The 27,013-nt window shown below is 36.9% G+C and overlaps 14 protein-coding genes across 14 annotated transcripts; 9 read left to right on the plus strand and 5 right to left on the minus strand.

Annotated features, from left to right (window-relative positions):
• Positions 1–212: 212 nt before the first annotated feature.
• RHIMIDRAFT_252041 (protein prenylyltransferase) lies at positions 213–2,042 on the plus strand (the record flags this gene model as incomplete). The annotated part of the gene is made up of 6 exons (XM_023610918.1): positions 213–381; positions 438–664; positions 714–907; positions 962–1,590; positions 1,653–1,811; positions 1,873–2,042. 6 exons carry the CDS (start codon positions 213–215, stop codon positions 2,040–2,042), a joined length of 1,548 nt encoding a protein of 515 aa, XP_023465987.1.
• A 113-nt stretch (positions 2,043–2,155) lies between these two features.
• On the plus strand, positions 2,156–3,505 carry RHIMIDRAFT_307066 (voltage-gated potassium channel; the record flags this gene model as incomplete). The annotated part of the gene is made up of 7 exons (XM_023614516.1): positions 2,156–2,460; positions 2,505–2,608; positions 2,658–2,728; positions 2,814–3,070; positions 3,120–3,184; positions 3,242–3,309; positions 3,358–3,505. The coding sequence occupies 7 exons, from the start codon at positions 2,156–2,158 to the stop codon at positions 3,490–3,492; spliced, it is 1,005 nt and encodes a 334-aa protein (XP_023465988.1). The 3' UTR covers positions 3,493–3,505.
• A 2,720-nt stretch (positions 3,506–6,225) lies between these two features.
• RHIMIDRAFT_284517 (uncharacterized protein) lies at positions 6,226–7,139 on the plus strand. Its single transcript, XM_023613189.1, has 2 exons — positions 6,226–6,724; positions 6,782–7,139. The coding sequence occupies exons 1-2, from the start codon at positions 6,449–6,451 to the stop codon at positions 6,830–6,832; spliced, it is 327 nt and encodes a 108-aa protein (XP_023465989.1). The 5' UTR covers positions 6,226–6,448; the 3' UTR covers positions 6,833–7,139.
• RHIMIDRAFT_142710 (uncharacterized protein) lies at positions 7,016–8,135 on the plus strand. Its single transcript, XM_023605715.1, has 4 exons — positions 7,016–7,139; positions 7,197–7,478; positions 7,544–7,900; positions 7,962–8,135. Exons 2-4 carry the CDS (start codon positions 7,255–7,257, stop codon positions 7,966–7,968), a joined length of 588 nt encoding a protein of 195 aa, XP_023465990.1. The 5' UTR covers positions 7,016–7,139; positions 7,197–7,254; the 3' UTR covers positions 7,969–8,135.
• On the plus strand, positions 7,962–8,191 carry RHIMIDRAFT_284519 (uncharacterized protein). Its single transcript, XM_023613190.1, has one exon. It carries the CDS (start codon positions 7,970–7,972, stop codon positions 8,132–8,134), a length of 165 nt encoding a protein of 54 aa, XP_023465991.1. The 5' UTR covers positions 7,962–7,969; the 3' UTR covers positions 8,135–8,191.
• A 3,374-nt stretch (positions 8,192–11,565) lies between these two features.
• On the minus strand, positions 11,566–12,684 carry RHIMIDRAFT_292382 (ribosomal protein S3; the record flags this gene model as incomplete). Its single annotated transcript, XM_023613891.1, has 4 exons — positions 12,487–12,684; positions 12,251–12,357; positions 11,983–12,192; positions 11,566–11,929 (listed from the first exon to the last, which is right to left on the minus strand). The coding sequence occupies exons 1-4, from the start codon at positions 12,517–12,519 to the stop codon at positions 11,566–11,568; spliced, it is 714 nt and encodes a 237-aa protein (XP_023465992.1). The 5' UTR covers positions 12,520–12,684.
• On the plus strand, positions 12,674–13,509 carry RHIMIDRAFT_292383 (cytochrome b5; the record flags this gene model as incomplete). The annotated part of the gene is made up of 5 exons (XM_023613892.1): positions 12,674–12,831; positions 12,890–12,918; positions 12,973–13,174; positions 13,239–13,387; positions 13,447–13,509. The coding sequence occupies exons 1-5, from the start codon at positions 12,795–12,797 to the stop codon at positions 13,507–13,509; spliced, it is 480 nt and encodes a 159-aa protein (XP_023465993.1). The 5' UTR covers positions 12,674–12,794.
• Positions 13,510–14,606: 1,097 nt separating this feature from the next.
• On the minus strand, positions 14,607–15,910 carry RHIMIDRAFT_308637 (NAD(P)-binding protein; the record flags this gene model as incomplete). The annotated part of the gene is made up of 3 exons (XM_023614576.1): positions 15,337–15,910; positions 15,121–15,289; positions 14,607–15,048 (listed from the first exon to the last, which is right to left on the minus strand). The coding sequence occupies exons 1-3, from the start codon at positions 15,851–15,853 to the stop codon at positions 14,607–14,609; spliced, it is 1,128 nt and encodes a 375-aa protein (XP_023465994.1). The 5' UTR covers positions 15,854–15,910.
• RHIMIDRAFT_308638 (putative SEC4-like Rab/GTPase) lies at positions 15,882–16,826 on the minus strand (the record flags this gene model as incomplete). Its single annotated transcript, XM_023614577.1, has 6 exons — positions 15,882–16,053; positions 16,105–16,217; positions 16,269–16,363; positions 16,414–16,479; positions 16,532–16,705; positions 16,763–16,826. 6 exons carry the CDS (start codon positions 16,824–16,826, stop codon positions 15,933–15,935), a joined length of 633 nt encoding a protein of 210 aa, XP_023465995.1. The 3' UTR covers positions 15,882–15,932.
• A 1,143-nt stretch (positions 16,827–17,969) lies between these two features.
• On the minus strand, positions 17,970–19,713 carry RHIMIDRAFT_238100 (SAICAR synthase-like protein; the record flags this gene model as incomplete). The annotated part of the gene is made up of 2 exons (XM_023608889.1): positions 17,970–18,491; positions 18,541–19,713. 2 exons carry the CDS (start codon positions 19,711–19,713, stop codon positions 17,970–17,972), a joined length of 1,695 nt encoding a protein of 564 aa, XP_023465996.1.
• A 34-nt stretch (positions 19,714–19,747) lies between these two features.
• RHIMIDRAFT_284527 (uncharacterized protein) lies at positions 19,748–20,501 on the minus strand. Its single transcript, XM_023613191.1, has 2 exons — positions 20,307–20,501; positions 19,748–20,257 (listed from the first exon to the last, which is right to left on the minus strand). Exons 1-2 carry the CDS (start codon positions 20,389–20,391, stop codon positions 19,968–19,970), a joined length of 375 nt encoding a protein of 124 aa, XP_023465997.1. The 5' UTR covers positions 20,392–20,501; the 3' UTR covers positions 19,748–19,967.
• A 341-nt stretch (positions 20,502–20,842) lies between these two features.
• RHIMIDRAFT_287841 (CDP-diacylglycerol--inositol 3-phosphatidyltransferase) lies at positions 20,843–21,821 on the plus strand (the record flags this gene model as incomplete). The annotated part of the gene is made up of 7 exons (XM_023613512.1): positions 20,843–20,912; positions 20,958–21,092; positions 21,152–21,191; positions 21,243–21,356; positions 21,407–21,488; positions 21,544–21,625; positions 21,673–21,821. 7 exons carry the CDS (start codon positions 20,843–20,845, stop codon positions 21,819–21,821), a joined length of 672 nt encoding a protein of 223 aa, XP_023465998.1.
• Positions 21,822–22,110: 289 nt separating this feature from the next.
• RHIMIDRAFT_252050 (uncharacterized protein) lies at positions 22,111–23,538 on the plus strand (the record flags this gene model as incomplete). Its single annotated transcript, XM_023610919.1, has 3 exons — positions 22,111–22,227; positions 22,287–22,541; positions 22,597–23,538. 3 exons carry the CDS (start codon positions 22,111–22,113, stop codon positions 23,536–23,538), a joined length of 1,314 nt encoding a protein of 437 aa, XP_023465999.1.
• Positions 23,539–24,055: 517 nt separating this feature from the next.
• RHIMIDRAFT_238104 (uncharacterized protein) lies at positions 24,056–26,281 on the plus strand (the record flags this gene model as incomplete). The annotated part of the gene is made up of 6 exons (XM_023608890.1): positions 24,056–24,501; positions 24,565–24,735; positions 24,781–24,896; positions 24,954–25,441; positions 25,487–25,804; positions 25,859–26,281. The coding sequence occupies 6 exons, from the start codon at positions 24,056–24,058 to the stop codon at positions 26,279–26,281; spliced, it is 1,962 nt and encodes a 653-aa protein (XP_023466000.1).
• Between the last annotated feature and the right edge of the window lie 732 nt (positions 26,282–27,013).

Consider the following 27,013-nt stretch of genomic DNA (forward strand, 5'->3'; position numbering starts at 1 on the left):
AAAAACAAAGGCCAATCAAAACAAGTGTTCGCATCAATGAAAAAGAGAGAAAATTATCTTTTTTTTTTTTTTCGTCGTGCGACTCTAATGGATTTACGTGTCAGTCGAGAATGAAGCTGATAATTTAATAAATTCAATACCCGATGATACTGTCCCTTTAAAAGGTTATCTCTTTCTCTTTCTCTTTCTCTTTCTCTTTCTTTCTCTTTATCATGAAATCACCCAAGCGCTTACTATTTGCATTTATTATACCCTTCTTTTTAAGCAACCATGTAAGCGGTTCAGAAGAAAGAGGAGCAAAATACTACCTTCAGGAAGGAAATCAGTATCTGTTGAGTGGAAAGTACAACGATGCTATCTTGAGCTACGATGCAGCTATTCGTAAGAAGAAGAGGAATAAATATTCTATATAATCTGTTAATCACACTCTTATATAGAATACGATCCTAATGACTACATATCTTACTATAAAAGAGCAACAGCTTATTTGTCGCTTGGCAAAACCAATCCAGCTATTGAAGACTTTTCCAAGATATTGACTTTGAAGCCTGGATTCAAGCAAGCCTTGTTAGAACGAGCCAAACTTTATCTTGCTGACGGTGAATACAAGTTGGCTAAACAAGACTTGGAAGGTGTTAATCAAGACGATTCAACAAAGTTATTGGTAATGAACAAGCCAAAATAAAATAGGGGACAAAACTAACTTGTAACAGTTATCATCTATATCAGAAGCAGAAAAGTCAAGTCAAATAGCACAAGAGTCATTTTCTCATAAACAGTACGACCAATGTATTCAACATGCCACTCGTGTCATTCAGATCTCACCACAACGCTCTCAATGGCGGACACTTCGCGCTCAATGTCACTTTGGTAAAGGAGAGATTGAAGAAGCAGTGAATGACTTGACGTAGGTGAACAAAATTAAGAAAGAAAAAGGATCCAATAACATTATATATCATAGTCGAGTGAGCTATCTCAACCCTTCTGATCAAGAACTCATTCTGCAACTAGCCAAACTCAACTTTTATTCCCTTTATGAACCTGACAGAGCCACAGCTCAAGTGAAGCAGTGTCTTCATTACGACCCTGAACATAAACCATGTAAATCTCTATTTCGTCAAATCAAGCGGTTCCAAAAAGATCTTCAAAAGGTAGTAGACGCAAAGCAACAACAACGATTTGCTACAGCCTTCAATACCCTTGTTGGTACCAGCACAAAAAAAGGACTTGTGTCTGAATTGGATGAACCTTTCAAGGCATTGAAGGCAGAGATGAAGATTGAGAATTTACCCAAGAAATTACACCTGACGTGTTATGAACTAGCTTGTCAGTTATCAGCAGAACAAAAGGATTCAGAAAGGATAGACACATGGTGCTCAGCTATATTAAAAATCAATCCTGATCATCCAGACGCATTAGCTCACTTGGGAGAATTGAAATTAAACAATAATGATTTTGAAGGTGCAGTTCATGATTTGGAAAAGGCATATGAAGCCAGCGGGCAGCAAGATCATAGGATCAGACAGTTATTAAACAAGGCACAACAGTTATTACGACAAAGCAAGAAGAGAGATTATTATAAAATATTAGGTATATGAGCCATTGTGACGTTTTTGAATGAAGCGATAACTAATATATTTTTTCTTGATTAGATGTATCCAGAGATGCTGATCCAAGGACAATAAAGAAAGCATATCGTAAAAAGGCATATGAATGGCACCCTGATAAATATAGTGGAAATCTCGATAAGGATCAAGTAGAAAGTAAGATGGCAGAGATCAATCAAGCTTATGAAGTACTTAGTGATCCAGGTAACACTCGAGTCAAAAAAAAAAAAAAAAAAAGAGATGCATAAACTTATTTCCGAAATAGCCAAACGAGAACAATTTGATAATGGTTTTGATCCCTTTGATCCTGAGGCTGGTGCTCATCAACAGAACCCTTTCAACTTCCATGGAGGAGATAACCCATTTGCTCATTTTGCTGGTGGCGGACATGGATTCCCATTTGGTTCCACAGGAGGATTTACATTTCACTTTTAGAATAAATTTTTCGTTTTCTTTTTCTTCATTATTCCCTTTTTATGAATTTATTTCGTTCAACAAATAGAAATGATGAAGAAGAGACAGAACCACTTCAGGCTGAAACTATAGAAATGGCCGAACCTGGGTCTCATCAGAGCCCACCACTGTACCGTAAGCTGGGAAGAATAGCAGAAGAAGGTTGGACGTCAGTTGCCAACCTTGTCACTCATCCTCCCATCGAAGACACTGAACCTACAATACCTGAAATAAAGAACGATTTGAAAAGGAAATTATATTTATTATTAGAGGAGCCTTCGAGTAGTCATAGCGCCTTTTGGACAAACGTGATTGTCTCTTTGCTGATTGTGTTTAGTGCAGTAACAACGACAATTGAAACCATTCCGACATTCCGTTCTGCAAAGAGTAACCGTGTTTGGTAAAGATGATGATTGTAAATTAAAAGATATTCATACTTGCTAGGTTTCAACTTGAGTCTGCCATGGTAGCTTTATTTACTTTGGAATACTTGCTGAGAATGTTTGCTCATTCAGATTCACTACGAATGTTGAAGCGTTTCTTTCTATGTAAGAAAAAAAGATATTAAAAGACAATCTTTGACTCTATTTCATATAGCTCCATTATCAATTATTGATTTTATCTCAATTATCCCATTCTATATAGAAGTGATAGCTAAACATGATACAGTAAGTGTAGATACATGAAGTAAAATAATGTATATAAAAGAAGAGATATCAAAATAAGAATATATTGGGTTGATTATCCCTACAGACTTATGAATTTAGATTTACCATCCTACGCTTGTTTCGACTATTACGTTTATTCAAATCATATAAATATTCAAATACGATTGTAATGACAATAGAAGTGATGATGATGGCCTTTAGAAGATCAGGAGATGCTCTTTCTGCCCTTTTCTTCTTCACAGTTACTTGTGTTGTTTTGTTTTCAACATTATTATACTTTGCTGAACGAGGTATCTGGGATGAAACATTACAGACATTTGTCGATTCAGAAGGAGCACCAAGGTTTGATACAACTATCACAAGTTTAGTCTATATTAACAACTATGACTAGTTCATTCGACAGTATCCCAGCTGCGTTTTGGTTCGTGCTAGTAACAATAACCACCACTGGTTACGGTTAGTTTAGTTTTAGTATGGCTGGGCTTAGCTTATATTTAATTTATGATTTATTAGGTGATATGGTGCCAACTACATTTATTGGTAAACTCATAACATTCCCTGCCATGATGTTTGGTGTGCTGGTAAGTAATATGGCTGGTCTTGTTTATATGTACTTACTTGTTGTTTAGCTTATTGCGTTACCGTCGATCATTGTCGGAAGAAATTTTACTATTGTGTGGGAAAGTATGAGACAGCGACAATTTTCAAATAGTAACGGCTTATCTGATTTTCAACCTGGGCGTCCTTCAGGTAAGATAAATTGAATGTGTATAACTGAAGTAGCAAATGATGAGTTTCTATAGTATCCATGGACCATAATAACACATTTGGTATTTTACCAAGAAATGGAGAAGATGAAATACTCAATCAATTACATACACTTATGGAATTGAGCTTACAGAATCAAGCAGCCATTCAGAAAATAATGAACGCACTTGAGAAGCAGGGTGTAAATATGGATTATAAAGGAAAAGGAAGGCTATATCAGCCTATTACCAGAGAAAACAGTAACCCATTTGGCGTCGATGAGGATGACGATTGATATTAGATTTATTATTACATTAGAGATAATATATAGAGAAAAAAAGGGGAAATAAATAATGAACTTATGTATATAGTATCAACACAGAGCAACCAGGCAGTACAAATATGAGGGGAGAGAAAAGGTGGATGATTGTCAATGTGTGTTAGGTTTATCCATACATCTTTTCGATTTGGTTGAACTATCAATTTGATTCCTATTAACAATGAAGAGAGAGCATTTTCTTTGGTTACGCGTTGTGCTTCTACTAAGTGATCCTTAGTCTATTGTTATTCCTACTTGATGTTATAAAAACAAGGTAGGAGTCTACTATGATTATATACACACTGTTGCTAGATATACTGAGGGACATCCTTTTATTATAAAATACTGTCGTATATTGGATGTATGTCAATCTGTATGTATATATTTATATAAAAAGCACCATCTTTTGAATGATAGCACAAGAAAGAACGTAAACTTAAACTATGTGTCCGTTTATAATTCTAAGCACTCTTTCACTTGTGCAATCAAAGTTTGGCGATACTCTTCCTCCAATCTTCAACATCATTCATTAATATGATATCAGTCTGCCTGCTCTTCTGTTAAACATGTTGCTTTTAGCTGATTGTGCCAGCTTTCAATACAGTTACTCGTCTATATATTAATGCAAATAGCAGGCTGATATGCTCTTATCCAGCGTTTGAAGCTGTCATTGTTGACGTATGGAATGTATAGAGAAGAAATTAGCTGTGTATATGATCTAAAATCAATAAGAAACGATTGCAGCTTTCTGTTAAATTCTGCTACGTTTTTTTCTCACATTAACTACTTTAAACTGGTAATGGCTTTACTGCACTCAGTTGAATCATGATGCATATTGCTTATATTGAAATATTCTTTGTCTTTTACCATCCAGGCATGAGCGATGTGAAAGAAACACCATTATAATAGGGCTTCTGGATAAACGGTTTGAATAACATAGAGTTCAACGCCAGAGAAGTCAATTGTTATTTCCAGGTACATGGATTTTGATGGCTATTGATGACTTAAAGTATTTGCCCAAATACAGAAATTGCTCTTGGCCTTTTGGCACACTTTTCTCTAATAAAGAACATTTAATATGGATTCATTTAGTGTCGGCTAGCAACAGAGAAACATCTACTGATCCTGAACTTGAAATGGAAGTAGTTACTCTTTCATTTGACAACTCTGTCAAATTTGACGAATACTCTGCCTCAGTAGCTAAACATCAATATTTAATGTAATATTCTTATCCCAGCGTTTCTACAATAATCAGAATACAGTACTTCCACTGTCAATTGGACACTTTCTTGAAAACGTTGGTCTCTTTTTTGAGCACCATTTGATCATTTGTTTGAAACCCAATTGGTCTCTTTTTTGAAATTCAATTGGTCCTTTTTGTAAATGTTGTTTATTTGGCCACTTTTTTAAAAAGAAATAAAAAGGTTGAATTATATTTTTGAGATGAACAGTAGATATAGCTTCACTGGCCTTTATGATTTTTGAAGTAAGGACCTTTATGTCACGAAGCTTACAATAATTTGAGTCTAAAATTTAAACTTTAGGAGGTAGTATTCCAGCTCAAACTTCTGACAAGCCAATCATAAAACATCTCTCCTACGAAACTAATTAGAATTTTGAGTAAACAGGAATTTGTCGTTGGTTTTCACTGGAGTGGGATTGATTAAGGGGAAAAAATGAGGAAATATTCATAAGTTAAAGAGAAATTTGTTTAAGTGCGTTTTTGTTTTTGTTGAATAAATGCAAGCTATTGCTTTTGTTTTTGCCATATATAAAGGATTTATCATAAACTATGCTGATATTGTCTAATAGAACTTGTTGAAGAAGTTAGGGAAAAGTACTAGGTATTGCCATAAAGGATCTAATTAGAAAACAGCACAAAAGTTCAACCTCTAAGCCTTGTAAATCACGTAAAACACCCTTGAATTAAACCAGTGTCGCATAGATGATTACAGTAAGACCAGACAAGACGACCAAAAATAAAGTTAAAATATAGAATATTAGTTACATTCACAAGCTATTTCGTACATATAATACTTATCAGTATGAATCGCAGAACAAAGTACAAAGTGTAGAAAGACTCTCTGCATCCCCACGTGCGGTTGAACTCACGTATACGACGACATCAACTAGACCCTATTCTTTAATGGAAAGAGGCTAACCATTAAGAATCCAATTGACTTGGCAGAGGGGACAAAACCTACAATCAAATTGCTTCTGTGTTGAACGTGCACAATTTTGTAGTAAGTTAAGTTGTCTTTCAACAGTAGTCTCTCTGCATCCCCACGTGCGGTTGAACTCACGTATACGACGACATCAACTAGACCCTATTCTTTAATGGAAAGAGGCTAACCATTAAGAATCCAATTGACTTGGCAGAGGGGACAAAACCTACAATCAAATTGCTTCTGTGTTGAACGTGCACAATTTTATAGTAAGTTAAGTTGACTACTGGTACACTAATGGAAATAAAAAAAAAACAATTCCTTGTTTATAATTTTGATGGTGATGTAATACTTCGATGTCGTAGATTGTTGATGTCATCAGTGAAAAGATCGGTATTAGAATCTTTCTTCGCATCGTCACAATACTAACAATATATATCTCTTACTCAGACGCGTCAACTTTGTCTTATCTTCTTTATCAATTAAACAATGCGAGGCAAGCGAAAGTCGATAGATACTTCTGAAGCTCAATTATTAAAAAAAACAAGAATAAATGATCTCAGGAAGGACTACAAGTTTTTAGCATGGGTTGATTCAAGTTTCCAAAAACAACCACCTGACTTGGACTATTTTTCGTTTGCAGAGCATTTCGATAGCACTGAAGATGCAACAAACGCAAACTACATGGATTTGCTGCTTACACTGCAATCAAAACAAAGTAATAAAGTTACTAATGTTGCCCATTCTGCTGAAACTACCTTTGCTGTATGCTGTGCTAATTTCAAATTTTTTGACAGATACTAACTTTTATTTTAATCATAGACTCGCCGTTTTCATTCAACAGAGTTTGGAAAGAAATATCATGAATACTAGGAAAGCCGAAAAGACAGTACCTTGAGGGAAGATATTAACAATGAATCTCGTTCTGCTATTTCTTCTATTCAGCGACTAGTGCATCAAAATCTTATTGAAAGAGCCAACAATGCAAGAGATAACAACAAATACCTGTTATTTCTTTAGTATTAACAATATCATATGCCTAGGTATTTAGTACCTCATCTTCATCTTCTAACTGTCCTACTTCTGATGTTACATCTTCTGATGCTACATCTTCTGGCTTAACAACTTCAAACGGTTTGACAAAAACGCTGGCGCAAGCAATTGAGCTTGCATCGGACTAGTAAGTTGTAACCGTAATTTTGTCAGTGAATACTATTCTAACTAAGTTTATATACAGCTTAGCTCAACTAGATGTCATAGATCTAACATCAGATTCAGTACAGGGTATACTAAAAATGTGTACAACTGAAGAAGAATATGAAAACATCATATCATCTGTAAATGTCAAAGAAGTAGAAATCACCGAAAGTGCCAAGAACCTTATCCAAGCAATTAAAGATGTTAAAGTTTACTCCTGCAAAAGCCTGCGCAACACGTTGTACGCAAATGGATATAAGCAAGACCATAATGTCATTAATGATTATGATATTGGCTTAATAGAAAACATGGTTAAGCATTTGTAAGTTTTTTTTTTTTTTAACACACCGTTTCACATTACCTTGCTTTTATTAAGACATCTTTTAGCCTGGACTTGATTGAATCACCAAAAAATCCTTTGAATAGTACCATACTCGAAAGATCAGCAGCAGTACAAACAAGCATCGTCATCACTAACCAGCTATTTCTGGCTGTGAATGATATTGTAGAGTTAGGTTGGCTTGAAAGAGAATATTTTGGCACCAATAAAACAAAGTGGGATGGAGTACTGTTTAAAACAGGTGATCACAAAGTATCCCCTGGCTTTGTTGAGTTCTCTGGCGGAGTGAATGACGCTACTACTCCAGAAAAAGAACGACGCGATGCGAAGAAACTATACAGCATGATGATTGATGTAATGAACCGATATCCTGTTAATGTCAAAAAACAAATATTTTGCATAAGGTTTTATGGTAGTTCCCTTCTCCTTCAATTGAGTATTCATATTCTAATAGTACTAAAATAGAAAATAAGATGTTTTTTGAGGAGCTCGTGGTACATGAAGAAGCTATGTTCAGGATCCAACATGCAGCAATCATTGTTCCCAGAACGATTCGACAACTTGTCAAATTCACTTCAGAAATACCCAAATTGATAGGTTGGAAAGATGCTGTGGTTAAACAAATCGAGCAATTTTAATAAAGCTATTAATTTATAACAAGTCATTCAAGTTTATGTAAATTGGTGAAGCTATACCTACTGTTCATCTCAAAAATATAATTCAACCTTTTTATTTCTTTTTAAAAAAGTGGCCAAATAAACAACATTTACAAAAAGGACCAATTGAATTTCAAAAAAGAGACCAATTGGGTTTCAAACAAATGATCAAATGGTGCTCAAAAAAGAGACCAACGTTTTCAAGAAAGTGTCCAATTGACAGTGGAAGTACTGTAAGTTGATTTTTAGCTTATTTTTTGTCTTGGTAACTTTTACGAAAGTCGACTTGCATTGATCAAGACTTTGATAAAAGCTGTTAGTAAATTATAAGTAACTTGTAGCGAGGGCATAATCGATCTGCTCCTGAACAGACTTAACGTGATGGTAGCATTGAAAAGTTTCGTTGACCATATCACATGAAAAAAATGAACCATTGTTAGATATCGACCTTTTGTAAGTGAAAAAGAATGGAAAAAAATGAAAATGGCTCACTCCACCCTGCATTGTTATAGATCATTGGATTTCATATTTCCAATTACAAAAGAGATAAATGATTGTATACCTGTGTGCCTGTGTTCACAATTGAACCAATTCGTCGCGTAATAGTATTCAATCCTCTCTCTGGTAAAGCTTTTATTACCGTATATGATGTATGTATATTGTACTTACATGGCTCAATACAGATGGATATAACGTCCTGGAGAGAAATTAAAATCCAAACAATACATTGCTTGTCGGAAGCAGCAGAAACAGATGACGAAGAAGATTTGCTTGCTGCAGAAATAGTACATTCACTGTAAGATCGTTAAAATCGAATATGTTCTTTTGTTCAGCATATTTTATACCATTTCTATTACAATGTTGGTCGCTTGAAGGACGACAACAATGATAAGAGAATGTTAGGGGATACATTTGCGCATAAATATTTAGATGGAATATTTGAAACTGTCTTTGGTTCGCATGAGCTTTCTAAGCAAGCTTGATAAAGGAAAAAAGCATGCGAGATATACGGGGAAGGGAAACTTTTTGTAAAACGGGGACTGATTCACTATTGTACGTTTGTCTTGGGGCGAATGGTGAGCTTCTGCGCAACATAAAGAAACCAGAGCCAAGCAACCAAAAGCAAGCAAAAGATGGCAGTAGTGGTGCTAGCGAAGATGATGAGCCCAGTACAGACTACATAATGCGCAAGCCGGATTAGACTTTGTTGGCACTACTCTATATTCCTCGACTATCAATCCAGCATTTCCTGCCACCAATAGTGGTCGAAATACAGCAAGTTGTGAACGAAGTTTTTATCCAACGCGGCATTGGGTATTGCCTTAATACTGCGAAAACATACAGCCAGCTATCAATCCTGCTTGTCTTCTGTGTCCAAAGTGTGCAACCAGCAAGCCTTCGCAAAGATTTCCTGCTAAATGACAACAGACCGTTTGTACACTACATGCAATTTGAACATTGAGCGCAGAAATGTCTTCTAATTGCTAAGCACACACATTTTATAGATGAGAGCGACGCATCATTGGACCCATTAATGGCGATCTCCCTCTCTTACTGAACAAGAAGCTACTTTGACCCCACACAAAAATACTGATGATCAAATAATCAAGCGCCTCTATGCCATTGCCATGGAGGTCCTTGATCGTCACATCTCGCTCCAGCAAAATTTTCAAGATACTGTTGTTGCAAGCAAGATATAATATACGATAAACTATGCAGTAAAGCTGAGGCAGCACGCTCACCCAAACGAGGCTTATCTATGATGTGGTATTAAATTACACAATAAGGAATGACGCGGCTTTCATACGTTAGAGTCTTTGCATAAAATGATGTCAAGAGTAGATTATATATGAATTTAATCAAAGCTATAATAGTTCACATACTATTCATTCATGCAATCTTCACTCTGTCTCTGACTAGGATCTTATCAGTAGCAAGGATCAAGAACTGTAACCTGTATTAAAAAGGAAACTGAAGCTCTTGCTATCTCGTCTCATCTCATGCATCGATCAGCTACAACAAGTATTTAAATCGACCTCAATTCCTTGTTCTCAAAGATCACTATTATTTTCTTTTTATGTTATTGTCTTTTTAGAGAATAAAAGTGTCTCAAAGTATTTCTTGTGTGCTTTTATTTCTAATTTTGATAGTGAGGTTATTACAGAAGGTCATAGCGGTGAATATCCGAAAGGCAGATAAAACCAGTGATGACTAAAAGAAAACAAACTTTCCTTATGCGATTAAGATTGGGGACAGTTTCATTTGATCCCCATTGCCGAATGTACGTAAGGATGGGAGAGATATCATAAGTTGGACGATGAAATGATACAGCAGAAGTGGCATTTATCTTGCTAAAGAACTTATGAAAAGTAGATCGTCAACTATGATTGCTTTGTCTTTGTCGTACAAGTTCAAGATGGCAGCACGATAAGTATGACAAGTACAAGCGAGCCAACTTAAATAATGATAGCCATAGGCAAGATAGTTTATAACTACAGCAGGACTAGGATTGAAAGGATCATGTCGCTGTAATTCACACCAAGCCAAAATCTTGCATTGGATATCGTTGTACTGCTTCTGAAATGCGTTAGCTTCAGGATTTAAAAATATACTTACAGCGTTTTCCTCGTAGTCTTTTGCAGTACGTCGCTGTCGTGTATGTTTCAAGATGCAATAGCCTCACTATCAAAATAAATATAAAAGCGCACAAAAAGATACTCTAAGACACTTTTATTCTGTAATCTTAATAAAAAGGTGACAGTAAGATAAGATGGTCTGACTTGTGAACAAGGAATTAGGGCCATTTTAAATATCATTTAGCCTTGGGCAGTTGCATGAGAGATTAGGCGAGATGATAAAGGCTTCTGTTTCTTCTTTAATGTAAATTATACTTATTGATACTTGTTGCTGATAAAGCGCTACATAGAAACAGAGTGAAGATTACATGAATGAACAGTATCTGAGCTATCATGATCTTGATCACTTCCAAGTTTATTCTACTCTTGGCATCATCTATGTACAGTCTCTAATACACGAAGATTGCGTCGCTCCTTATTACGTGATTCAATGCGATGTCGTATATAAGCCTTGTTCAGACGAGTGTGCTGTTTTAACTTTACTGCAAAATGTATAATATATTATGTCTAACTTACAACATCTATAGCCACGTCCTCCTTCGTTTCATTAATATTGCCATTGATATTGTAATAATGGCGCAAATTTAGCGAATCTTGCAATATGAATAATTTTTCACTAAATCGACTCAATCTCCCCTTTTGAATTTCTAAGCTAAAGAACACAGTTTGCATAAATATAATACTCGTTTTATTATGTATAAACAAAAAGGCGGCGAAACCAGAAAGAGAGAACATGAAGAGAGCAAAAAAAAAAAGTCTACCGTACAAACATTTCTTTTAAGCTTGAGCTTCAGCAGCAGGGGCAGGTCTGAAATCTTGAGCAGAGGGTTCGACGATGGGGGTTTCATCCTTGGGTTCAAGAATGGTAACAATATCAGGAAGAGTTTGCTTAGGACCGTTACGACCAGTGGGATCGCTATCCAACATGATCTTGACCTTGATACCCAAGACACCTTGACGCAAATCAACGTGACGAACGGCAGTTGTGATGAATTCACGGGCAGGGTTACCAGAGTGAATCATGAAACCATCAGCGAACTTCATAGCCTTGGCACGAGCAGCACGGACCTTACCAGAGACAACGACTTCACAACCCTTGGCACCAGATTCCATAACGAAACGAATGACACCATAACAGGCACTAAGAAACAATCAACATTTTGAAAAACATATAGCAACACTTTAATGACTTACCGACGGACAGCCAAACCGTTGAGAAGCTTGAACTTGACAGATTCACATTGAGCAATGGCACAGAGACCACGGTTTTGAACACGTTCAGCATAGAGTTCGACAGCATTCTCAGGGAACTTGAAACGTTTTTGAACAAGAGTAGTCAATTCACGAATACGACGACCCTTTTCACCAAGAACGTTTTGAGTGTGTGTGGCACGGATGATGATTCTATTGGATGTTGTTTGTTAGTCTCTTGCAAGTCTTTACTGTTGACATTAATCATTACTCTGTACGGGCTGGAGTCACACGAACTTCGACACCGGCATAACCATCTTCAGCAAGTTCACGAGTGAAGAATTCATTCAATTCAGCGTAAAAGACACCATCGGCGACCTACAGAGTTGCATTGTTCATATTTACTGGAATTGACTGTTTTATATAATTTCAACTTACAAACTATTATAAAAAAGTGTTAAATTCATGGTCTGATTGATATTTCCATCCATCTATTTGCTGGCATACCTTTCTCTTCTTGGAGATTTGAACTGCTGCCATGTTTAATAATGTGCAAAGAGAAAGGATCTGGATGGATGGATTGAGGATTATATTATTATCCTCATTTGTGAGTGTGTAAGTTGTCTGTGTGTGTATGTGTGGGCATGAGTAGCTGGATTAATATTTTGGGCGGATCTCTTTCTCGCCCTAATTTGTCGCTCATTCAATGTTCGGTAATAGTCCGGTTCGACCATTCATGCAAGAGATTGCCTCTCCTACTCCTACCCAACTTTTTCTACCTTATTAGTTGTCTCTTGTTTTGTCTTCGTTATTCAATGTCAATAGTAACCACTTATCTCACACTACTAAAAGGTTTTTTTTGCATATAAAAAACAAGTTCAATGGCTTAACTCTTTTCCTTTTTCTTTAGAAAATCCAATCAATTGGGCGTTACTTGCTGTAAATGGTGTTGATTCCTTATTTTTATTTTAAGGCCTAATAACACACATTTAGATTCTACTTTATCTCGTACGATGCTTTACATTATCTAGACAGCTAAGACATCTTCCACCCAAACATCCAACTGTGCATGTCTTTAAGAATTATACCCCTCTCGATTTACTGCCATTCACAGGGGAAAACGATACGCGTATTCTCATCGCTGTGAATGGTTCCGTCTATGATGTCAGCCAAGGAAGAAGCTTTTATGGACCAGGTATATATAAAAATGAACTTTGTCTCTTTATTGATGTCTGCATCTTACTCTCTGCTGTCTTTAGGTGGCCCATACGCCAGCTTTGCAGGACATGATGCCTCACGTGGACTAGCAAAGAACTCATTTGATGATGACATGATGGTTGATCCAAAGGGGCCAATAGATAAACTAGAGGATTTAACATCAGATGAATGGGAGTCTCTAAGAGAATGGGTAAGGCATAGAATGACTGTATCAACACGAGGGTATTGACTGTTATGTGTATATAATAGGAGAGTCTATTTGCTTCCAAATATCTGTTGGTTGGAAAACTGGTAGAGAATAGTACATCTTAATTACTTAATTATAAAGAGTGATGAAAATATGGATAATAGGAAGAGTGAATATACCGTTAGTGTTTGCTTTATTCTGTTATTTATTGCCTTGATATCGATGGTTTAGATTGAGAAGAACCCTTACTATTATGCTTTAATATGGAGATGAAAACATAAAGTATATCTTGTACTTAAGGATGGCATATCTTTACTTTGATCCAGCGACAAAGCTTTCATGACTGTTCAGTATATCTCATCGGTAGGGTAATGGATTTGAGAAAGAACTGTGCAAGTCTTCACTCATAATCTCAGGATCAAGCTTATTATTCGAATCTATCTTGGATAATTCGTAATAGTATGTGTAAGCTGTGCATACGATGATCTCGTTGACTGTGATATCAGTGATCTATGGTATTCTTTCTCCAGTTTGAGCCACTTTCCTTTTGTTCAAAACGCAGAAATCGATTAAATGCTCAGTTGCTCTTTTTAAGGCACCTTTAGTCATATAGACCATCTTATTCAAAGCAATCTGATTATGTTTCAGAAATTGTCTAATTATAATTCAACCCATTATACCAGTGGAAAAAGATGAATTACCCCAAAGCGTAGTTTGACTACTGTCAGAATAAGTACGAGAGGAGAACAGGAATATTGGTTTATCAGTGGGAATCAAGCTAAAGGCAACTTGTACAAGGATCTTTCGACTTCTTTCTTTTTTTTTTTTTTTCCTCTTCAGTTCAAATCCTTTGTTGTGAGGCTATGATTTGTTCCTCTGTAATAACTCGTACCAGGAAGAGAAAATTCGAAATGTAGCAGTGAGGATTTCTGTTAATACTAATTTGTAGAAATTCAATTTAGGAGAGCAGGATCAATGAGTTTGTCCTTCAAAGGCATGCTGCATGGTCTATTTTTTCTTTAGGAAAGGCGCGATGTACGAAAGAATATGGAAATAGGCTATGACAATGAACTCTATTCGATTAAGGGTCTGTTGAGCAGAAAGAGAAAAAGATTATGAAAAAAAAAAAAAACTCAGTTTTGGGTAAAACACTGGTATATTTTGTGCTACATACAGTTATTTCGGATTATTTATTATCCGATCTTATAGATTTGTGATAAACTTAGATAGCCCCTTCGGCCACTTGTGATTTGAACCAGTCAACAGTCTCTTGTAAACCATGCTTGACAGAGAACTTGGGTTCCCAACCGAGATAAGTCTTAGCTCTCGTGATATCAGGCTTCCTCTTCTTTGGATCATCTTCCGCTGCAGGTAATATCTTGATATCAACATTATGAGGTGAAAGAGGAGGTGTAAGCACCATCTCTCGAATGGTATTTGCAAATTCTTTAATGGTATATTCATCAGGATTTCCCAAATTGACTGGATCACTGTAATCACTATTCATCAATAAGATAAGACCGTCTACTAAATCATGAACGTATTGAAATGATCTTGTCTGTTCCCCATCTCCATACAATGTCAATGACTCTCCTCTGATCGCTTGCATGATAAAGTTACTCACGACTCTACCATCTGCTGGTGACATACGTGGTCCAAATGTACTACGCAAATAAAGACAGATGATGTTGGTTCATCATCAAGGTGTATAAATACTCTCCCTCTCTCTCCCTTACTTGAAAATACGTGCAACACGGACATCGACGCCTTCTTGTCTCATATAAGAATAAGTCAACGTCTCTGCAATTCGTTTGCCTTCATCATAACATGCTCTTGGTCCAATTGGATTCACATGTCCCCAATAAGTCTCTTTTTGTGGATGTTCCTCAGGATCCCCATAAACCTCTGATCGGGATAAGAATTTAATAATATATCCTTTTTTATACAATTACCTGAAGTGGACGTCAATAAGAATCGAGCTTTTGTACGTTTGGCTAAACCAAGCATGTTGATAGTGCCCATGACACTCGTCTTGACCGTTTTTGTTGGATTATATTGATAATGAGGTGGAGAAGCAGGACAAGCCAGGTGATAGATTTGTGATACTTCTACCATGAAAGGGTCCACTACGTCATGACGAACTAGTTCAAAATGAGGATGGCCAATCCAGTGTTGAACATTTCGTTTGGTTCCTGTAAAGAAGTTGTCAAGAACAACTACTTCATGTCCCATCCACATTAAACGATCGACAAGGTGACTTCCAACAAAACCGGCTCCACCCGTGACCAAGATCCGTTTTCGTTCAGACGGGCTGAGTTGTTTTACAGGTGGAAAAGAAGAGATATGTCGATAGATAATCGTGCTATCTTTATGCTCGACGTAATGCTTTTCCTTGGGTAAATATAAATCACGTAAATAGCTCAATTCTACATCGGATCCGACGTGTTTATGTCCAACAGTGGTTGACATTTTATTAAAATAATAATTGTGAAAGAAGAAGAAAAGAAAAAGAAAAAGAAAAAAAGGAAAAAAGAAAGCAGAAAGTAATTTAACAACAGCCGCCAGAATTGTTGGTTTTTGTTGTATGACCTGTATCTAACTTGACTTCTTCTCTTTGACGTGTCTGTTGTGCTTGTTGTTGTGTATCAATTAATCTCTTCTTGATATCCCTAAATAATACAGCTTAGCACAAGTATAGGAAGGAAATGAGTTATATTTACCTTGCCAAGTCAAAAAAGGCTTCCTCTACGCCAATATTAGCCTTTGCACTTGTTTCCATAAACCGAATACCAAGTTCATTAGCTAATTCTTGACCTTGTTTTGTCGAAATCACCTAAATTATGATTATTATCTTGTCTTTAAAAAGACGGGGGAATGTATTTACCCTCTTCTCTTCCATATCCGATTTGTTACCAATCAAAATCTTGTTTACTCCTTCACTCGCATGCTGTTCAATATTGGAAAACCAATTTCGAACGTCTATAAAGCAAGTCAATATAACGTATAAAGTAATATCTAAATTTCTTTACTTGAAAAGGATCGCTCGTCCGTAACGTCATAGACTAGTAATATACCCATAGCTCCACGATAATAAGCTATAAAATATACATTTTAGTATACGATACACATATTTAAAATAATACTTGCCTGTCGTAATTGTACGGAATCGTTCTTGACCTGCTGTATCCCATATTTGTAACTTTATACGCTTTCCATCTAGTTCAATAGTACGAATCTTGAAATCAATACCAATGGTTGTAATAAAAGAAGGTGTAAAGGAGTCATCTGAGAAACGAAGTAATAAACAACTTTTACCAACACCTTTTATACAAATAGTCAGCGTTTAAACGTATAAAATATAAGAGAGAGAACGTTTACCAGAGTCACCAATGAGTAAGAGTTTGATTAAATAGTCATAAGAAGCGCTTTTTGCTGTTGCCATTTTTGCTTAATTACGAGAAAACAAGGAAAAAAGAAAAAGAAAAACAAATAAAAAGGCATAAAACCTAAAAATGATTGGTTAATAATTTATACACTGTATGATAATAATGGTCAATACATAAATATAGACAGATAGCTTCGTATTCTGCTCATAGGGCGTTGTTCTTTTGTTAGGCAATAAAGAAGTATCATAAAAGCCATTTCTACAAGTATTTGAAAGAAATATAAGATGAAGCAGATATATAAGCTGGGATATCGTGTTTAGAAGAAGAAGAAGGAGTTTACGTGTCCTCTTTTATAAAGCAGCCTATGGTTGATCAATCTCCTTGTCAGCATACTGTTAAAAGGTACATACATACAGCGATATACTCAGTATGATCATGCTTTGATCCAAGTCAAACACATTTCAAATGGTTCATTGTTGGCTGTAGAAATATAATTCCATAGTGACCCATGTCCCACTTAAAGGACTCACGACTTCTTTTCAAAAGATAAAGTTGGAATAAGCCAACTTCAACCAAGTAACCGGTATGATCTATTAAGTATGGGCATTGTATTACCTCCCTATATGACTGAATCACATAGTCTATCTCATTCTCGTTAACCTTGAGAATAAGATTACAAAAGAAAACGATCACGTTTGGAATTGCTCTTATGATGCAAGCAGGTATAAGTAGATATGATAGCTTTTCCTGGTCAGGCGATGGTTGATTACTTGATCTGTCGTTGACATCAGTAAGTCATGTTAACACGTACAATTGCCCTGTAATAACATTTGCATGTTTTATTATCTATACGGCAAGAACGCGTGAAGAGGTTACAAGAATGACGTACTTTCTAATAGTCATCAAGAATGACAAGAATAAACATAGCATATTCATTTTGATCTGATTGCATCAATTAACCAAATAACTCGGACATCTTTGACAAAGTATCACCATACTTTTCAATATAAAGAGGGAGGCACTACGAGCTCTTGTTTACTCCAAAAAGTAAGAAATGATAAAGAGCAATAGGATATATATATTTTCAGTTTTGTATATAATAATAGTAGTAATTAGTATCAAAAGAGTTATTATACAGCAAAAGAAGAAAGGAAGGGAAGGGAGAGGGTAAATACAGAGTATAAAAGAATATAATACAATTAATGGGGAGGTAATAGAGTAGCCAGTATTTCATCATTTGCAGGTTCAAAAATATCACAAAATACGTCATCACCTTCTACATATAAATCATCTGGAGATCCACCTTGAACTTTATAGATCCACTCAAAACAAAGAGCTAACGTCTTTAAGCCTAAAAGGTATCCATTATCTGGACCTTTATTTCTTGGTGGATAAGTAAATTCTTTATAATGATATTTAACTTCATCCACAGTTACACAATTAGCAAAGTCAATAATCCTTACATCCACTTTACGCGAACTAGTCGGATCTCCATCATAGATCATCAGTAAAGAGGATGCATAGAATCGATAGTCCGACATCGTCTTCACTATTCTTGCTAACCTTCTCAGTTTGCGTATAATCACGGGTATATGTTGTATTTGACAGCCTTGTCCATTATCAAGATAGGCTTGTAGCGTATCACGAAAGGTGTAGGGAGTGAGTGTACGGCCATAATATTTATCTTGATAGATAAATTCATTAGTATCCGTCTTGTAAACCTAGTTGATCATTAGATACACGCCTTTAACTCACTCGTTTTCTGATTACCTGCATACCACACACACGAACACCCAACACTTTACTTGTTGACTTTTCACACTTTATCGTCTGGCTCTTCATCTTTTCTCTACTCGCATAGACGCCATACTGACGAGTACCCATCTTGAGATCGAGCACACAAGGATACTTGACTCCATCTGTCAGGTCCTCAATCAGTATATACTTTTGTTCACTTGACTGTTTTCTACTCTTTATACGCTGGAGATCACGATTATAGATCTGTAATGACCATGGATTGTCTGTCGTCTGATCTACTTGAATCTGCTGAAGACAAGACGAATCAACCTGAAGAACGGGCGGAGGCGCCTTGGGTGATTCGATAGTCTTTTTCTTCTCTATCAAAATATCATCCATCACAAAGATATTCTCATCCTCTGATAAATTCTTTTTATGTTGCAAACGAGGAGACGAACCGGTCGAATTGATCATCGACGGCCGTCTGGGCTCAATCGTCATTTGATCAATTGAGCTTTCCTGTTTGAATCCAGATATGTTGGGCATCGATCGGCCACCCTCAACAAGGGAATAATGTTGTTGCTGTTTAGATGGAAAATGTTCTGAAAAGCTATGCATCAATTCCGGTTGATTCGCCTTGACTTTTCGTCTCCAATCTTCAGCTTGGATCAATCGTTCCTTGAGAGCCTTGGGTGAGAACACTTCACGAAGAACTTGCTCTTGAAATCGCTTCCGACAACCATCATCCCATGATCCAGAGTGTCGTCGTTTGATATCACGATTTTTCTTGTTATATGCACAAGCACGCCAATCACGCAAGAGATGCTTATTTTTTTCAAACAGGACCTCTGGCACGAGCATATCATTCGAATTGCTATGTCGATAGGTCACGTTCAAGACACCCATATATTGGGAAGTGAAGGGCAACAATTCATGGTGCCGAGAGTCAATGTGCTCATAAAACTCTTGTTCCCTGGCTGAAACAGGTTTACATATCGCTCGCTTTGAAAAACGAAAGAAGGACGCGTGCCCACCCACTTGATTTTTGAAAGGCAAGAGAGGTAATGATGTCGTAATCTTGGTGGGGTCAAAGTAATTGTATTCTTCAGAGTAATCTTCTTCGTTCTCACTACTGCTTTCATAATCCCATTCGCTCTCTTCATCTGTGTCTTCAACATCTGAAATACGACATTCCTTTGTTTGCATGATGAATAAATAAAAGAAAAAGAGAAAAAAAGAGGGAGAGAGAGAGAAAAAGAGTAAAAAAAAAGAAATACAAGAATTTGTTATGCTATTTTTTCATTGTTGATTCTTGATTGGATCAAAAACGTCACAGACATGACAATCAGTCTTTTATTGGCCCTTTCTTTATTTCCCCATTTTCAAGCCATGATTGAACCCACGTGGGAGTAATGTTAGTTTGATAGAAAATGTGATCATTCAGTTGTTTTCATTGGTATTTATGACAAGTTCCAAAGTAAGACGAGTAAGACAATATAGGCAAACATCGTCACTACAGTCGTTAAAAGAACCCAGTCACCACTGGTCTTGAATGGTATAGTCGGATCAAAGACATCAAATGAGGTTCTTCTTCTCCAAAGGGCAATCACCAACATGGCTACTCCAAATACAAAAAATGTGATGCCAATCTTGTAAAACTCTCGAGTGAATACTTTTAATATCAAGAGACCCGTTGAAAAGGCAGCAAGTGCTGTTCGCCAATAAGCACCTTCAAATGTTCTCTGATGGGCTTTTGTGGGGTTAATTTATTTACATGTATTCATAATTTAAAGAAATACCCCTCAAATCCTGTAATTCACATAGTGTAAATAAAACTGAATCCTTTCGATGACCTCGAATGAGCTTTTCTTTCTTTTCAGTCATTTTGAGAATAAATGAAAAGAAAAAGGATTCGGGATTTTAATGTGAACCCTTTTAGTTTTTTTTCCTTGGAAAAAATTAAAATAATAAAGAGAAGAAAGAGAGAAAGAAAGTGCATTTGCCTTGAAAATAATTGGCTTGGAATAATAAAGTCAGAGACAGGCTGATTGTGTGTCTTTTTTTTTTTTCCTTGGGGTTTAAGCTCATTCCCTCCGCTGTCATTATTAATGCATTTTAGTCATCAAAAAGTTCCTTTTCATACCTATTCTTTATAATGTCGACAATAAGAATGTGTCATGTGATACTATTTTATCTAAAGAACAAGATGAAAGGAGAGTACAAGAGAAAGGGAGGAACAATGATAAAGTCTTGGTATATTCGGAGCCTAAAACTACGGTTTTTCATTCTTTTTTTCTCTTTTTCTCTCTTTCTTTGTATCTCTTTTATTCGTAGTATGACTTCCACAGCAAAAGTAATGACACCTTCAAAAGACAATGTGTTTTTATTTATACCCAATCTTATTGGTAAGAACAGACTTGCTTACATACACACATACTAACTTGCAACAGGATATACGCGAATTCTTTTGGCTTCTATATCCTTGTATTATATGCCTGAACATCCTAAAGTATGCGTGCCATTATACTGCATCTCTTGTCTATTGGACGCTGTTGATGGAAATGCTGCCCGTTATTTTGGTCAATGTAATCAAATATATAAATATATATAGTGTCGAATAATTGTTGAAAATGACATCTGTTAGGTAGTAAGTTCGGGGCTGTACTGGATATGGTCACCGACAGGTAATAGTGTAAAGTTGGTTTAAAAAAAAAAGGGTATTTAATTATATGTAGATGTACAACGACGTGTCTCTTGTGCTTTCTATCCATTCGATATCCTGAGTGGACATTGATATTTCAATTCCTTATTTCACTTGATTTTAGTTCACACTATATGCATATGTATAGGTAAGCACTTTGTAGGCATTCTTTTATATTGTATACTTATACATCTATAGTTCAATGATTTCAGGATCCTCTAGCCACAAGAAGATTAGCGAGGGACAAAGCTGGTATTTACGCATCTATTATACAAATAATGTATGTGTTCCAATTATTTTCTTTATTTAAAAGCGGGTAAACTAATGTTCCGTAGATCGTCTTGTTTCTTATGTGTGCTGGTAACGAACTCTTTTTTGTCTTGTTGTATATATTAAGTTTCTCTGGTCCTTTGAACGGTAAGTTGGGCTATTTATTTTATGAGTGTGGCTAATGATAAAATTAGCATATTGGTGGGCTGCTCTTGGTGTCACAGGCACCGTTTGTTTTGGAAAGCAATTTATCAACATTGTTCAAATTGTCAATGCAAGTAATACACTGGCAGCAGTTGATTTAGAGGAAAGGGCAAAGAGTGAGCTCGAGAAAAATAAATAAAAACAATAGCCTCTATACAACCATCGACCAGTGATAGACACAAGCAGAGCACTTTTTTGAATAGGGAGACAAAAAGTGAGAGAAGGAACATAAATAAAAGAGGAAGGGGGAGAGAAATGATAAATGAGAAAAGGATTCATGTTGATAGACAAAGTAGAGGGTTCTGTGTACTGTCTTTAAAGAGCGACGCGCTTTTCTTTTGTTTTGCAAGTCCCCTGTGACCTCTCTTTTGCGCGCACACATACACACACACGTTTGAGTAAAAAGGACTTTCTTTTTAAACAAGTCCATGTCGATTAAACAAGTACCTCTGCAAGCTAAGAATGTCAATAGTAGAGGTACTTTTGATACAAGAAAAGTCAATGACAAGACTATAAAACCCTTGAAGAGTCGTTCTGATCAAGTGGTATGAATGAAGCAAGCTCACAGTAATATTGTGGTCTAACCAATAGCATTATGAAATAGACACCAAGATCAATAAACAACGACATTAGACCCATTTCTGCATCACAACCGATTCAATCCAAAAAGACGAATAAAAAATACCATTCACAACCCATACACTACGATGATCTATTTGTAGACAACGACACTCCCATCTTTAGACTACCACCCGACTGTATGATGATCATATTTGCACAATATAACGATGCCAAAACACTCACCACATTAGCAAGCGTCTGTCGACGATGGAGAAGAACCATTCTACAGCCGCATTTGGTAAGTAACTATATGCTTTTATCTGTCTGTAAATCCAACCACTTTTTTTATTTAGTGGAAAGATACCTATTATCAGTTACATGAATTCAACCAGCATTTAAAGACACTCTGTCGACCGTATAGAACTAGCCTTCAGCTCTCTTATATCCAATCACTTACAATATCATCCTCTTCTTTACATCAAAAAATGATGCCCGGTACATTACCGAGGCTATCTGCATTCAAACAACTCAAAAAGATCCACTTGATTGACTTGTACATAGACGATATTTCCAAAATCACCAAACTCTTTAATCATGTCAAAGTACTGATATGCGACAACATACGACGAGATGACGATCGATGTACGATTCATCTGTCCATCTTTTCACACTTGCTCGAACTAGAAGATATCCGGCTTCATTTCGACCGACCCTGTAACCTCGGAGGACCCATGATGCCATTCATGCACAATCGAAACGTGATAGCGCCGATATTCCCACCTTGTCTGAAATCACTTCAACTGTTGAATGTCTATGATTTTGAAGAATCACTCATTCGGTTGTATTCCGGACGACTGGTATCGTCACGTACAAGCGTTGAACAAGACTTGCTGATGAAATATAAGGTGCTGACCAGTCAAATCCGCCTCACAACGCTCACACTTAATCGCTGCAGTTCGTTTACGGCTAACGTCTGGCGTCTCTGCATGATACCATGTACCAGGAACCTCGAGTACCTCTCACTCACAGGATGGAAACCACCAGTAGTAGATAGAGTCGATAGTGAAGAAGCCCTGACGGATTTCTTTGGAGGATTGAAACAGATTAAAGAGATTAAGCTGCATGATTTTGTCTGTACACCAGGTCTTATTCAAGGGATCAAGAGATTGGCAAGATCGTATCGGATGAATGGGCAGACTGGTGCAATTGAAGAGTACCTTGACCAGACCCTCTTTGACCTTTCACTCTCCTTTCCAAATGGGGGTGCTCGGCGCTCAAGAACTTATCGGTCATAATTACAAAAAAAAAGAGTGAAAAAGAAAATACGGCATGTGACGATAATAAACCTCTCTCCCTTTTGCTATCATTCTCTCTCTTTTTCTCTTGAAAAAGTCATCATGGGGGAGGAAGGATAAAGATTAACAAGTCCGAAGTTCCCGCAATGTCAAAAGTGCGGTTAGTAAAATTTGGTTTCACTATCTTTTTCACTTTGAGATGTTACTCACAAGTCTTTCTCTCTTTCTTTTTTTAATTTAATTTATTCACTTGCTTGTGTTGACGACGTTTGTTGTCTATAAATAACAATGGGAGACAATGAAAATAAAAGAAAACGATTGACTCAAGCATGCGAGTTATGCAGAAGGAAAAAGGTATCTATCTTATTTTCTCTCCGCAGCAAGTGAATAATTCAATAAAATATAGATCAGGTGCGATGGTATAAAGCCTCAATGTGGAAATTGTGCACGGCTGAATAACGAGTGCACTTACAGTACTCATGTCAAAAAGAGAGGACCACGTCAAGGATATATAGAAATGCTTGAACAAAGACTAGCTAAAATGGAAAAGATATTGTTATCGTCAGACTCTGCTCAACAAACAGAAGAACAAGAGGAAAAAGAACAGCCACGTGTCAAGAGAGGTAGGCCAAACAAGAATTCTGTAGATCAACAACAACAACAGCAACAACAGCAACAGCAACAGCAACAACAACAGCTTCCCACTTCACCCGCGTCATTTTCAAGTGTGTCCAGTTTTCCTTCACCTTCTATGCTTTTACCCCAATACTCTTCTTCTTCTTCTTCAGATGATAGTAATAACGGATTACCACCTATCAGCATTCTTGAACATTTTGCAGATCTATTCTTTACTCATATTCACCCATTTTGTCCCATCATGAATGAAACGACGTTTAGAAGAGATATTCATGAAGGCAAATGCTCGGAATTCTTACTCTTTTGTTTGTCAGCAGCATGTGCGAGGTAGGACATACCAAAAAGGGGTTAATAGAGAAAGAGAGCTTTGACTCATATATTTTGAAAAAGATTTTCAGAGCGGCCCGATATCAAACAAAATCCTCCGTGGCGCGCGGGGGAACGGTATGCGGAAAGGGCGAGACAGATGCTTATCAAAGTAATGGACGAGCCTTGTCTGTCGAACCTACAAGGTATTTCATTGTTATCCCTACATGAATATGGGTGTGGAAGAGGCCCAAGGTAAAAGAAACACCAAAATAAATGTACATAACTAACACTTTGTAGGTGTTGGATGTATGTGGGTATGGCCATTCGTATGTCAATGGAACTGGGGCTTCATGAGAATACACAAACAGACGGCAATGCAACTCTAGACAAGCTGTTTGAACAGGAACTCGCACGTAGAGCATTTTGGACCGTTTTCGCAATGGACAAGTAAGACAAGGAAATTGAAAAAGGGGAAAAGAAGATTTATTATATATATAGATTTTCAAGCGCTGCCACGGGTAGACCATCCACTCTACAAGATACATTCTGTACAGCTTTTTTACCTGCCAAGATATGTACATCCTGCGGTGTAAGTCAGTATTACACAGAGACATTGGATGGTAGTCAACAATTACATCTAAATATCCCAGAAGCTACAAAAAGTATGCTATTGGGAAGCTTTAGTAGTCCAGATGAGCGTCAGAGTTTAAACAGCAAGATGCCACTGGAACTTCTTGCTTATTTTACACGAGCATCGAATATCTTGGGAAAAGTGACAGCATTTGTAAATAAAAAATGTAAAGATATTTCTCCACATCCATATCAGCCTCATTCAGAAGTGTACCAACTGAACAAGATGATTGATGATTGGTACAATGATTTACCAGAAGGACTAAAGAACACATCAGCAAATCATGATTTCTATGCACAAACATCTCAACAGGGTCTGTTCATTATGGTACGTGTTTTATTTTCTTCATTATTTATGCTAACTTGACATTAGCTACATGTACTTCATAACACAATCATCGTCCTATTGCATCGACCCTCGCTTATCATTGCCGACACAATTGATAATGAAGTTGTTCTGCCTGAACTAAAAGCTTATGTTATGAATAGCGTTAGGAAATGTTTGAACTCAGTCAACAACGTTACTGCTTTGATCAAGAGGATCGGTGACCGCCGAGATATGATGCCACCTTATTTGACTTATCTAGTTTATACTGTCGCAACTGTGATTGTGAGTAATTCATTTTCACCCAAGTCAAGTGAAGCAGAAGAAGCGAGACAATCGTTGGGTATTTACTTTCAGATTCTATTGGTAACAAGATTATTTTACTGACGATATCAGTCTACTAACCCTATAAACACATAGTCTGCTAGAAATTATTGGGCTATGGCCGATAGATTGTATTTTATGATACGAGATCTGTATACAATTCACGCAAATATGATCAAAAGACAACGAGATCCAGCCTCCAGTGTTGGACAGTCGACACCTGAACTTTTTCATTCATCACCACCGCCTTTTTTTTTTCAACAACAACAACAGCAGCAGCAACAGCAATCATCGCATGTTCCAAATCTATCAAGCCAGGGACCTGCACTAGCATTGAATAATACTGATTGGACACTTCCCTTCACAATACAAGATCAACCTCGTGATCCAGGGTTATATGGTGGACTAATAAGCAGCCCCTTGGATTTTTCTACCAGCTTGTTTCCTCCGGAGTTCAATCAACCTTTGGGATTCTCTTCTTTTTCTGACCCATCGTCGTCAAGTCAGAACAACAAATGATAGATTCAATGTGCGTGTGTAAATAAAGTCCTCACGTTATTGAGTTAATCTTGTTTCTCTATTCATTATTTTACATCAAGTTTAGAGTATTAAACTCTTTTATAAAATAAACTAAATAAAGATAATTGAGCCACAAACAACCAAAGGTATTAGAATTCAAGGTGTAGTGGGAACAACTTGCATTGGATCAGAGATATTTCTCTCCAGGGTAGGAGGTGAGAGAGGAGTAGGCACAAAGATGAAGGTGAAGTTTTAAGACGACGGGCAGAACTGTGTCAGTTTTTGCAGGTGAAACAGTGGCAGAACATGGTGAGGGCTTGGTAGTATCAATGGAACGGGCATCAGGAGATACAGACAAAGGGCCAAAATTAGACAGAAAAAAGTGAGGACGTTTGACAGAAGCAAACTGAGACTTGGAACATGTTCTGGTGGAACAATAATGCTAGCATGGGGCTCAACAAACTGGGAGCCGTAAACCACATGGCCTTCTACATGAATGCCTGTGTTGCAACGGCCAATACAAACCACATCGCTTCCAAAAACACTGTCAACTACAGTCCCTTGTCCCAGATTGTGGAAAAGGAGACCTAGGTGATCGATTCCTGCTATGGCTTATCCAGATGCAAGTTTGAACTGACTGAGAGTGATGAGGAAAGTTGAAATACGGAAAAAAGTTGTGCGGGTTGACACTCCTCTTCTTCAAAAGGGGGTTGCATGAAAAGTAACTCCAAG

The sequence above is a fragment of the Rhizopus microsporus genome, assembly GCF_002708625.1.
Source record: "Rhizopus microsporus ATCC 52813 unplaced genomic scaffold scaffold_9, whole genome shotgun sequence".
In the NCBI taxonomy this organism is placed as follows: domain Eukaryota; kingdom Fungi; phylum Mucoromycota; class Mucoromycetes; order Mucorales; family Rhizopodaceae; genus Rhizopus; species Rhizopus microsporus.

Excerpts from the sequence above, each read along its gene's own strand:
- RHIMIDRAFT_284519 (XM_023613190.1), top strand. The coding sequence starts at position 7,970 with ATGTTTTTTGAGGAGCTCGTGGTACATGAAGAAGCTATGTTCAGGATC.
- RHIMIDRAFT_284517 (XM_023613189.1), top strand. The coding sequence starts at position 6,449 with ATGCGAGGCAAGCGAAAGTCGATAGATACTTCTGAAGCTCAATTATTA. Across the intron at positions 6,725-6,781 it reads CTGCTGAAACTACCTTTGCT|ACTCGCCGTTTTCATTCAAC; the intron begins GTATGCTGTGCT and ends TTTTAATCATAG.
- RHIMIDRAFT_284527 (XM_023613191.1), bottom strand. The coding sequence starts at position 20,391 with ATGACTGAAAAGAAAGAAAAGCTCATTCGAGGTCATCGAAAGGATTCA. Across the intron at positions 20,258-20,306 it reads TGAATTACAGGATTTGAGGG|CCCATCAGAGAACATTTGAA; the intron begins GTATTTCTTTAA and ends ACCCCACAAAAG.
- RHIMIDRAFT_142710 (XM_023605715.1), top strand. The coding sequence starts at position 7,255 with ATGTGTACAACTGAAGAAGAATATGAAAACATCATATCATCTGTAAAT. Across the intron at positions 7,479-7,543 it reads GAAAACATGGTTAAGCATTT|CCTGGACTTGATTGAATCAC; the intron begins GTAAGTTTTTTT and ends GACATCTTTTAG.